This window comes from Sinocyclocheilus grahami, unplaced genomic scaffold (assembly GCF_001515645.1).
Source record: "Sinocyclocheilus grahami isolate Dianchi unplaced genomic scaffold, SAMN03320097.WGS_v1.1 scaffold155.1, whole genome shotgun sequence".
Classification (NCBI taxonomy): domain Eukaryota; kingdom Metazoa; phylum Chordata; class Actinopteri; order Cypriniformes; family Cyprinidae; genus Sinocyclocheilus; species Sinocyclocheilus grahami.
In genome coordinates this window covers 928,340-941,063 of record NW_015505334.1, presented here as the reverse complement: position 1 = coordinate 941,063, position 12,724 = coordinate 928,340, and the positions used below count along the sequence as shown (strand labels likewise).

General features: G+C 34.7%; 1 protein-coding gene, 1 long non-coding RNA gene and 1 pseudogene across 2 annotated transcripts in view; 2 read left to right on the top strand and 1 right to left on the bottom strand.

Annotated features, from left to right (window-relative positions):
* Positions 1 to 1,295: 1,295 nt before the first annotated feature.
* On the top strand, positions 1,296 to 2,544 carry LOC107592646 (uncharacterized). The gene is made up of 2 exons (XR_001610005.1): positions 1,296 to 1,345; positions 2,503 to 2,544. It is a non-coding gene; the product is annotated as an uncharacterized lncRNA (long non-coding RNA).
* Positions 2,545 to 3,901: 1,357 nt separating this feature from the next.
* Positions 3,902 to 7,458, top strand: LOC107592639 (uncharacterized; annotated as a pseudogene).
* A 3,082-nt stretch (positions 7,459 to 10,540) lies between these two features.
* LOC107592638 (protein NPAT-like) overlaps positions 10,541 to 12,724 on the bottom strand; it is an 11,064-nt gene continuing 8,880 nt past the window's right edge. Inside the window, exons 16-17 of the mRNA XM_016282178.1 lie at positions 12,073 to 12,192; positions 10,541 to 11,355 (exon numbers count right to left, since the gene is read on the bottom strand). Coding sequence (XP_016137664.1) covers positions 11,275 to 11,355; positions 12,073 to 12,192 — 201 coding nt within the window. The 3' untranslated portion in view covers positions 10,541 to 11,274. The remainder of the gene's footprint in view (positions 11,356 to 12,072; positions 12,193 to 12,724) is intronic.

The following is a 12,724-nucleotide window of genomic DNA, read 5'->3' as shown; positions in this document are numbered from 1 at the left end:
GGCCACGCCCTTAATTATGCAGAACTTTAAGGCTTAGTATAATTTAAACGGATGAGTTATAAAAAACTCCCCTCACAGTTGTCCTGAAGGGCAAAATGAGCTATATAGACCAAAATAATTTTTTGTACCAGGCTGTAAACGTTTTTTTCTGCTGTAAAGTTTAACATGGGGGGTCTATGGGATTGACTCCCTTTTGCAGCTAGCCTCTAGCGGCCAGTTGACGAATTACAGTTTAAGTCACTTCCGTGTTGGCTTCACGAGAGAGAGCTTTTAACGGACACAACACCGTTTGAGGCAATAAATAAGGATCGCAACCAATAACAGATGTTTTTTCCAAATATCGTTTCTTTTCGGTCTCATTTAAATGAGCTGTGTTTGCCATGTCGGACACAGATATGGCGGCGAGCAAAGCGGAAGTGACATCTTTGGAACTCATGGATAGTATGTTCCTGCACAACCGGAGACTCTAGGACCCTATTCTTTTGTAACAGCGCCACCTACCGAATTGGATCACTAAAGATGGACGACATGGACAGCAATCAGAGTGAGTAACTTTACCGATTTTCAATTAAGTTTTATTTTATAATCTTAAAACGATGCCAACTTTACGTAGCCAACGTGAGAACTGCTAAGAATAATAATGAATTCCCGATTGCTAGTTTTATTGATTATTACAATGTTCTTAATTCGTGTTCATGATTTAATTAAGCTAAACTTTGTTAACATAATGACTACAATAAGTAAATCTAGCCAGTACGTTAATTAAACTTAAAAAGATGATAAAAGCATGTTGATGTGAGATGTGTCAGATTTACCTGTAGCTTACTGTATTAGTGTGAAAACTTGTTTGATACGCATTGTTTTAGCATATTAGTTAAGTATAAATCATCTTTCATAATTAAACTAGGCTCATTGCTTGGTTGCACCACAATATGTGTTATTAGCCAGTCCTTTTGGCAGTACTTTAGATGAATCTGGTTGATGTTTGAAAGGCATGGTCAGACTGATGAGGCCAGAATCCTGCTCCAAGCAACTCTTCAGCCAGTGTACAGAGTGCTATCTCAGAGGAGATCCACATTCGATGAACACACTGCAGAGCTAAAGAGACTGCTGGACTTCCTTGTAAAGTTACAGGGATCTGAGGAGCATTTAGTGGTACTTAAACAAACAATGTTCACATTTAATCATCATTACAAAAAAACTCATAGTAAAAGGTTCACCAAGGGCCTTAATTAGGAATAACATTAACAATATCTTTTAACTATGCTGCAAATGATTGTATCTTTATCTTAAATTTGCAGGAGGCTGAGCAGGTCTTCCTTTCCGGTCCGGATTATCATTACAGGTCAGAGTAGAATAAGATTCTTAAAAGAATGAATTATTTTTGCACAATGCCCAGTGCACCTTTTGTTACTGATATTTCTGTTAACCCAACAGTGATTGTTCTCTGATAACTATTTCAGTGAAGCGGAAGATTTTAATAGAAGGATTGACGGTAACACTTTCTATGAAGCCTGTATTTATAATACATTATAAGGTTATTCTTAAAAGCATTATAAGAAATTAATAATGCATTATAAGAAACCTTATAATATGTTGCATTATCTTATAAATAATCGTAAGAACAGTTTTAATGTATTATAATACTTACTTGTGGTTAAGCGTATGATGATTTATAACACACAATAAACACACTGCATCCACTTAAGTTACAATGGATTATATTTCTCATAGTTATAATGTGTTCTAGGTCTCATATCTTGCCATTGTTTAAGATCTGCACAATAACTTAGTACATCTTATTTGTGTTTTTACTGTAAAATAACAAATACAAAGTCTTCATGAAAACATTCCAAAATGCTTTAATGTGGTCTTATTGTTATTAAGTGCTCTTTGTCTGCTTTAAGTGAAGTAACTTCACTGTACTTAAAGCAGACAAAGACCACTTATAAATAATAATATTTTTTCTCAAACAGCCATAAGATCTCATATCAGATCAGATGAATGTGTACACATTTGCTTTTAACTTTTTATTGTAATATCAATTAGATTATTTTGATGGTAGCCTTTAGACAACTGTTGATAAGTAACTCTGCGACTACATGTCAACTAGCAGTCATTAGAGTATTAGTAGACTGTATGCTAAATATCTGCTAACACTTTTTTTGATGGTTCCCCAACAGATATTCTACTCACTATAAGCAACTTTGCAAGTACATCAACTTATTCTACCAACCCTAACCTTAACTAAGCCTACTAATACTCTAATGAGAGTTAGTTGACATGTAGTTGCAAAGTTGTTTGGAGTTAGAGTTTGGAGTTAGATGTCAGTAACATGATTATTCTGTTTGGTTCTCTCTCTCTCTCTCTCTCTACAACCCCAACAGTGCATAAGTGTTAAATCAGAAATATATATTACAGAGTTAAACATGTTAAAGCAAATGTTTCTTATTTAATTCTCTCTCTCTCTCTCTCTTATCTCTTATCTCTTATCTCTCTCAGGAGTTGAAGCCTACAGCCTTTCTGTCCATGCAGCAACTGATGGAAAAGGGGGTCTTTTTTATGATGTTGTATTGTGTTATTGCAAAAATGAGTATATACAGTATATAAATATGCATTCTTGTGTGCAGGCTGCTGATTACATCTGTATGGACACACCCATTACATACAATAACCGCATACCCACTCAGTAAGCATTGACAAACACTCCGATATCTTATATGTGATTCCTTATCCAGTTCCAATTCCTCTTAACTATCCTGGTACAGTTCTTTCAATTCTTCTTTTCAGTTCTTTTATAATATGTCTCTGTCTGTGTGTGTGTGTGTGTGTGTGTGTGTGTGTGTGTTGAATCGACACATTAAGTAATTTGTTTGAAATTCGAACTACATTCGTCATGTTGTATGTTTTTGATTCACTAAAAAGCTGTTCATAAGAGTCATTCCTTCTAAAATCAGACTATTTTGATTCACTAAATAGAACCGGCTCATATGAGTCATTCGTTAGTACCAGTGTTGCCAACTGCTAGATTTAGCAACTTTTCAGACTACCCTTGCAACTTTTTTTTCAAAAAGCACCTAGCAACAAATTTAGCTATTTTAAAAAAGTTTTTGGCAACTTTTGTAAAGTGACTCAAATGATAAAAAAGACATATTTTCATCTAAATTACACAAAAAGAGGAAACCATTGAACAGCTAGCCAGCCAAGCAGCACATCAACCTGGAGAGAGCTAGAGAAATAGTACAAACAAATGTGCATTAAGTTGCTAGTTCCAATTGGTCAATAATAAATGCACATTTATGATACAGCATGTTATTAGCTTGTAATTTTTGTTCAGTTAGGTACACTGTAAGAAAAAATATGTGGAAAAACTGAAAAAGTACTAGTCATTTTCTGCCAGGATGTTATCCATTAAGTTGTAACCTGTAACCTTAAAACACAAAATGCAATGTGGAATTTAAAACACAGGTAAAACACCTGTAAAAAATAAATACGTATTGTCCCTTCATATAAACAGTACATTGTGTCCTATTTTTATAGACTTTTGTGTAGCACACTAATTAACTAGTACACTGCTTAAAACTATAATTGTTCAGAATCTGCAGTTTTACTAGTTACTAAGAAAATACATAAAATGTGTAACTGTTCAACAATTCAATGTTGTAAAAAATCAGATCATAAAGATGTGCTACTTATGTTACTTTTACAAATTAAAATATTTTATGTTTATAATATTTTTATGAACAAATAACATTTAAAAAATATTTTTCACTGAGATTTGAGTAATATCGTGTATTCCACATAAAACGCTGTTTTGTGTAATGGTTATGCAATGACATCACAACATCATTTAGCAACTTTTAGCAACAAATCAATCTGCCTTTAGCAACTTCCCCTGAAAATGAGTTGGCAACACTGGTTAGTACTGTAATAAGTACTGAAAGAAAATGTTAAGTTTAGCACGACATTTCTTCCACATCGGCAGATGAATGCACTGTGCGCAAACTGTTAACGGAACCAAGCGTCACTCGATGAGAGTTTCCAACTCTACTTAAATATGTGTAGTTTATTCATTTAAATTCAGAGGCGGGCAAAGTACACAACTCCATTACTTGAGTGAAAGTACAGATACTGCTGGTCAAATATTACTCCATTACAAGTAAAAGTTGTAAAGACAGATTTTTACTAAGTAAAAGTACAGAAGTACTTGCTTTTAAAAGTACTTAAGTACCAAAAGTACATTTCCTTTTTTATGTCAATGCACTGTTTTATTATTGTTGTATGTAATACTTGAAATAACTCTGAAGCAACTTACAATACATTACACCTGCTGAATACACTGACTAGCTTGTAGTATCTTTGGAATAAAGAGCTTTTAGAATGTTATAAAAAAATTATTTAACACCCCTACCCACCCCCTCAAAAACAGGATGGTAGTGATCTCACACAGCTCTGACAGTCTGTGCACACATCTATGTGTAACCATTCATCCACATTTGAACAGAGTGGACAGTGATATTGCTGTAAATACAGACTGATAAGGAAGAAAATAAAAAAAAGAAAGTCACGTTTTAGAGAAGAAAAAAATCACCCACTGACTTTCAAAGCTGCTACATAGTAACGACTTCCTACTTCGAGGACCTTGATAGAAATGTAGTGGAGTGAAAAGTACAATATTTGTCTTTCAGATGTAGTGAAGTTAAAGTCATAAGTTCCCAGAAAAAATAATACTCAAGTAAAGTACAGATACTCAAAAAGTGTACTTAAGTACAATACTCAAGTAAATGTACTTAGTTACTGTCCGCCTCTGTATTAAATTATAACTTAATGACTTATTGTTTTTTTTCAGTGGTCCTTACCGGCCTGTTGAGGCAGAGAGTGGAGAGTACCTTTACTGCCCCCCTCAGCGCTGGCTACAAAACCTCAAAGTAAAGCAAAATCACGGTATTTCTATAGCTAAACCTGTAACTGAAGATCATTTGATAAGCTCTGCACGTGTTGTTTGTGACAGAATGGAGCGCTGGTGTTTCTGTATCACCCGTGTGTCTCAGCGGAAGCTCACAGGAGTATGGCGGGGTTGGTTCACTCGTGTCTGTCTCATTATATCCTCACACCTCACCCCTGGCTCAGCCAACACAGAGTGAGTCACACGCTGTCAGCATTCACAACAACAGCTCATGTAACACAGGTCTCTAAATCAGACCTGTCTGTTCACAGTAGTTGTGGAAAGAGAAGGGAACTTTCACATGGATTGATTTAATTGGCTGACTGATGTCAAATAAATATAGATTACATTTAGTATCAGATTTATTTGGTAGCATTTTACAATAAAGTTAAATTAGCTAACATTAAACCATTAGAATTTACTAACAATAAACATTTGACAGATTTGGTTAATCTAGTGCTATTGTTTATTGTTTATACATTTTAACTTCTAATACATTAACTTTTGCGATTGTATACAAATGTAAATGTAAAAAAAAACTATTAGTATACACTACTGTTCAAAAGTCTGGGGTTTATTAAGGAATTAATGATAAAAAAAATTATGAAAGAAGTCTCTTATGCTTATCAAGGCTGCATTTATTTGACAAAAAATACACAGAAAATGATGAAATATTATTAGTATTTTCTATTTGAATATATATTTTTTCTTTTTTATATTTGTTGTATATTCCTTTTTATATTTATTTACTGCTTTGAAGGCAAAGCTGAATTTTCAGCAGCCATTACTCCAGTTTTTAGTGTCACATGATCCTTCAGAAATCAATCATTCTCAAATGCTAATTTAGTGCTCAAGAAACATTTCTTATTATTATCAATTTTGAAAACATAATTGTTTTTGTGGACACTGTGAAATATATGCATAAAAGTATTAATTACTTTGAATAAATTACTGACCCCTAACCTTTGAATTGTAATGTATGTCAAAATGAACATTAGTGTATGTAGATTAATTAGTTAACAACACCTAATGCATTAACTATCAGTAACAAATTGAGCCGTTCTGTAAAATGTTACCAGTTATTTTATGCATTTTCTAAGCACCATTTCTGACAAATATCTCATGAGTGTTATCTTTCTCAAAGCCTTTAGCGGTGGTCTCATGGGGTCGCTCACTAGAGATGTCTCGCATCACACTTGGGGTTTTTGATTGGTTGCTTTCCATTTCCTCCAATATTAGTCAAGCTCGCACAAGCCAAAGAGAAAAGTACAATCTATATTTGGCCAAATCAGCACCTGTGGACAAACTGACAAGCACAAGTCAAAAGATGTCCAAAGTGTAGAGATTAAAGGTGAAGAAACTGCATTACATTGACCAATATATCAGTCAAGATTTGTGTGATGATGCAGTTTTTTTATGTAAATAGAAATGCTAACGATAACCTTCTATGCTGACATTCTCCTTCAACTGTTAGTCTCTTAAAAACTGCTGCATGGAGACTCTCAGTCTCATTGAGGTACAGAGGACCGGAGGGAGAACCAGGAAGAGCAGGATGGTCGTCAAACAATCCCTGGAAGAAGTGGAACTGAAAGATGACGTCAAACCAGATGAACTTAACAACACGAAGAGCGCAAAACTGAACCATACAGACACACTACCACAAAATAATACAAAAGAGATGGCCTCCTTCTCGATGCTAACTGTTACACAATCTCTCAGTTCAGCAAAGGACTCTAAGGAGCCTGGAGACAGTGCTAAAGACAAGACAAAGACAATTGAGAAGCAATTTCTACAGCATAATGTGACTGAAAGCATAATGCAACCTTTTTTTGTCTACCACATAGACAAAAAACACATAAGAAAACTATAACGGAAGGTAAGAGACATCACATTAAGACTGACACAAAGGCGCAGATGTCTGGATCTGAATGCGTGGAGCTTGGACAGTGTGGAGTCCCAGACTCAAAGTCTCCTCACATAGGAGGGCCGCTTAGGGGCGAGAGGATACCCATACCACATATAGATGAGGCTGTGTGGGCAGCAGGCGCTCTGGGATTCCTCTTGGTGCTCCTCACCCTGTCTGTGCTCCATACACGCCTCTATCGCCACTGTCGATCTTCAACCAGTCTCTACTGGCACGACAACCAGCAAGACTATGAGAATGTGAGTGGTAAGTACACACGACCAAGTTCTTCATGTTGCACAAACCATTTATTCTGTTACTTTCCCAAAGATTATGAGAGGTGACGTGTGTTTTCCAGACATTATCCGGCGGAGGCTTAGGATGGTTGGCCGGAGGAAGAGGAGGAGCTGCCAGAGCAGGAGATAGAAATCTGCACTGCTGTCTAACTCCAGCAATGGTGAGATCTCTGACTAATGGACAGGACTGGTGAACACTAGAAATCTTACAAACTCTGTTGGAATATCTGCCCAATCTTGTGGCACTCATGAAGTAAATATGGACCTTTTTATGAAGCTAAGGATAACTTTTGTCCACATTCAAGGCAATACTTCAAAAAGACAATTTCTCTCTTGTATTTCATATAGTGACAATTAAGTGATAAAGGTTCATTTTATTTCTACAGACAGTTTTCTACTATTGTGTATCTTGAGTGTTGTGTTGTCTGTTATTGTTGTTAGCATACTGGTAAATTAAAGTCGCGATGAAATGGAAGTAGCGAAAGATAATTTCTTTCGGATTGTGACGTACATCAAAGTGTAACGGTTTACCAAAAAAGACAAATGTAGGGCAGGGACTTGATTCTATCCATCAGTTGTTCATTAGATTTTGATATATGGGTATTGCATTCAAAAGTGAAGGCAGAAAGACATATTTCACCAGAGAGAACTCTGTCATTTTCACCAGAAGGACTAGTTATGACATTTAAAAAAAATTTAATAAATGAAACACATGTATGGATGACTTTAAAGGAATGTGGAATGTTTTGGTCACACTACAGCATTAGTTTCCTGCTTAGATATGACTTTTTCTGATGGTAGGTTTTTAAAATGCTGTCATTATTTACTCACCCTCATATTGTTCCAAACCTGTATGACTTTTTTTTTCATCTGTGGAACACAAAAATAGGCATTTTGAAGAATGTTGGAATCCAATCAGTTTTAGTGACCAGTGACTTCCATTCCAAAGAGACATTTCTAAAAATATCTTATTTTATGTTTCATAAAAGAAAGTCATACAGTTTTGCAATGATATAAGGGTGTTTTTGGGTGAACTATCTCTTTAACTGGGTCAGAAGGCATTTGTGATAAGTTCAAGAGGTCCTCGCTGCAGCCTACTACAGTGGCCATGCCCCGAACTCTCGCTATTGGCTGCGTGGCCGCGGAGGTATGCAGTTGGTAGGGAGAGGTAGATATCTATGGGTGGGACATCCTACCGAATGCAATGATTGGACGATCATTTTATGGTCCTCCTGAGACTTCCACAGAAGATATATTATGTATACCCTACCTTTAATATATTTATTTAGCAAGGATGCATTTCATTGGTCAAAAGTGACAGGAAAATAATTTATAATGTTACAACATCATGGTTTCCACAAAAATATTAAGCGGCACATCTGTTCTCAATATTGATAATAAATGTTTCTTGAGCATTAAAACTAAATATTAGAATGATTTCTGAAGGATCATGCAACACTGATGACTGGAGTAATGACTGCTGAAAATTCAGCTTTTCCATCACAGGAATAAATTACATGTTAAAATATACTGAAATAGAAAACAGTAATAATATTAATTGTAATATTTCACAATATTAGTTTTTTACTGTATTTTTGATCAAGTAAATGCAGCCTTGGTGACCATAAGAGATGGCTTTTAAAAACTTTATTTTTTAAATGATTTTAACGACTACAATCTTTTGAGCAGTAGTGTAAATATCCTTTACTCTTCTGTTTATTAGGTTATAAATATTGGGTGGTTCAGAGACTGGAGTCAAAGAGCTATTATGGCTACATTCTATGAGTTTGGATTTCCAGAAACGGTAAAACAAATAGATTCTGCTGTTCATATCAGTGAACATGAAAAGACCTATTTTTTCACAGGAGACTACTATTTCAGGTGTAGTCAAGTGTAAAAAACTTGTGTATAAAAATTGCTAAATTTGACAATTTTCTTCCAGAAAACAAGTTTATCAGATAACGCTCATTTCAGACATTTACAGAGAACTAACATTTAAAAAAAAAATTGTGGTTATGATGAGAAAAGAAGTGTGATGGATCCTGGATTTTCAAGGAAAATTCATAAGAATTGGCTCAGCATTGTTGGGAAAGTGGATGCAGCTTTTGAACTCGATGGTAATGGACTGTATACTTTTTTTTTTTACCAGTGTTCTCTGTAAACCATTTTTTCCCTGGAATTATATGCATGCTTTTTCTCAACAGGACATGTTCACCTCTTCTGCAGATCAAAGGTATTTATCTTCAGCCATCTGAAAAGACGTTTGCTACACATGAACACTAATGCTTGATTTGGCTGCTAAGAGTTGAAAAATGAGAAAAACTGTTCACAAGAAGTACAGGAAAGAAATGAGTGATTGACTACTGTACCTCATATCACATGTTAAATAAGTTTCGTTGTACAGTATCAGGAGTTATTTGAATCTTTCATGTGTTTACAGAATCGTCAGTGAATTAATACATTTTCTCAAATTATAGACATATATTCAGTATCTTTGAAAACAACCATTTCATATTTGTGATTGCATTATGCTTTAAAAATTAAATGCACATACAAGCAGCATGCTTTTAAAATTATTTTGAACATCAAGCATCAAACATTTTGAACATTATTAATAAACTAGTTTAATGAATAACTTAGTTAAAACTAAAGATTTCATTTTTTTTTCATATAATGCAATAGAAAAAAACACTTGGTTCCCCAAAGTGTTATAAATAAAATAAAGGAATCTTTATATTTAAGAGTATATATGAGATTCTTAGCAAAACAATTCTAATTTTCACTTCACTTTTAGTTCATGGGTGTCTAAAGTATTATGTTGCTATTTAATTTTTTTATTTGCATTTCAATTTACACCTAACACTTGACACCTAAATATACACTGAGAGAAATACATTGATGCAGTGCTGGCCTGAAAGAAGAAAAACTTATGTAAAAGCACTAAGATTGGCATCTCTGATATATGATCTGATCTGATATGACTTGACCTAAATAGTTTGGATTAGCTTTCAAAATAACAGCATATATGAGTACAGAGAATGTTGAACTGCTAGGAAAAATGATTTATTGTTGCCTCCAGTACTTACAGGACCTTGCTTGCCCTGATTTCATCCCCATTTTAACTCACAAGCCGCAATACATATCATGTATAAGTGCATTCAATTAGTTTACCAAAACATGTTGAGTAACAGTATATAATATAATTTATTTGTGCTCACCAATTTTGTATTTATTTGATTAAAAATACAGTAAAAACAGTAATGTTGGGAAATAATATTACAATGTAAAATAACTTTTGTATTTTAAAATGTCATTTATTCCTGTGGTGGCAAAGCTGAATTTTCAGCAGCTATTACTTCATTCTTCAATGTCAGGTGATCCTTCAGAAATCATTCTAATGATGCTGATTTGCTGCTCAAGACTCATCTTATCATCAAAGGAAATGCATAGCTGTTAAAGGAAAATGAGACTAAGATGTTTAGTCAAGCTGGGCATATGCAATTGCTGCAGGTCTATTCCAAATAAATATGCCATAGCTGGACATAGTAACACAGAATCAATGAAAACATTAAATAATTCAAAAAATATTAAATCAAATATTGATTTATTAAAATACATCATATAATAAACCATCTAAAGGACAGAAAACGACAACGTTCAACTTCTCTATCCATAATGTAAAGGAAGAATACCACCTAGAGGCTGTACAAAGGAAATCATCTCTCTTGAAAATGTTCACAGAAATGTAGTCACATGGTGCAGTTGATGAAAAACGTCCATTTAAAGAAATAAAATGACAATGAATTAATTAACAGCTGTTGCAATGGAGCAACTGAACTGACACTTTCACATACGTAGTCAAATTACAGTTTAGTCTTAAAATTATTTTCTTGTTGGTTTTGAAGAGTGCTTAATCTGGGCCTGTATATGAACATCTTTAATGTATGAATATGATTATTGGGCTAATATGGTGTATATGTACAATATCTCACATTCTGGATGTAAAATGGAAAGCAGCTATTCAGAATGGGTCCTCAGCTGAATAGATCTGTTTTATCGCTCTCAGTAGCACACATGGCTTGTTATGTCCCTGAAATGGTGGCAAGCAGCACGGCTCGTCTCCAGCGTTATTACTCATCATAGTGCAGGGATGACAGGAATTTGTCTACATCCAAGTCTTCAGGAAAGGAGTCCAGCAGCTTCTTCTGTTTCTGAAAAATAAATAGGAATTCAGCCGAACAATGTCAACATATTAGATGATGCATGCTGAGGTACACAAATAGACAAAAATGAGTCAGACTTCTCTAATTGGCTGGGCTACCGTGAGCTGACCTGCGGTCTACTGCCTACTGTTATCTACCCAGAACACATACTAAATGAATGGTATAGGTACACAAGTGGAATAAATAACTGGTCTGAGTGAGATGCTTTTTTTTTTTTGGGGGCAATTACATTAAGCCACTTGCACAACATTACTCAAGGGACTTGATTCAGATTTTAGCATTATATATACACTGTATAGTAACCTATTTAGTACTACTTCGTATTAATAGGGAGTAGTTAGTTATATATTAATATTTATAAAATTAAAAGAGAAATACATTTATTAAAATGTATATAAAACAATTCTAAAAACATTGTTATAAATATATAATTAAATAAAAAAATTGCAATATTATGAATATTTGTTTATACAAACATATATACATGTATACAATTATTTATTAGAGCTGTCAAACAATTAATCGTATCCAAAATAAAAGTGTGTTTACATAACAAATATACACAGTACACACACATGTATTATGTATATATAAATACACACACATACATGTATATATTTAAAAATAGGCTAAGATAGGTTACTAGGTTAAGGCGCGGTCAATCTTTACTGTTTTTAACAAATAACCAATAAAATATCAGCTCACCTTAGATTTCTTTTTACTGCTCGAGGAGCTGGAAAGCTGTAGCTCTTTCTTTGCAGGAGGGCTCGGTTCAATTTGCTTTCGTTTCTTTCCTTTAGGAATGGCAGATTTCACAGCACTGGCCTCCTCTTGACGCAAACTGTCTTTCAGAGGATTGGCAGCCTAGATTAGAATTCCTAGATTTAGGAATCTAGTTCAAACTTAAATCTCTGGAAAAACATTAACTGACATTTTGAAAAGTGAAAATTATGTGACGTGTAGCAAAGTATGGTGTCCCATTCTCAGAATTTGTGCTCTGCATTTAACCCATCCAAGTGCACACACACAGCAGTGAGTAGTGAGCACACACACACACTGTGAACACACACCCGGAGCAGTGGGCAGCCATTTTTGCTGCGGCACCCGGGGAGCAGTTGGGGGTTCAGTGCCTTGCTCAAGGGCACCTCAGTTATGATATTGAAGGTGGAAGAGAGTGCTGGTCATTCACTCCCCCCACCTACAATCTCTGCCGGTACAGAGACTCGAACCCGCAACCTTTGGATTACAAGTCCGACTCTATATCCATTAGGCCACGACTAACCCCAAACGTATATAAAAAGGTAATTCTAATACAATTACCTTTTTAAAAACAAAATCATAATTTATATATTTTTTT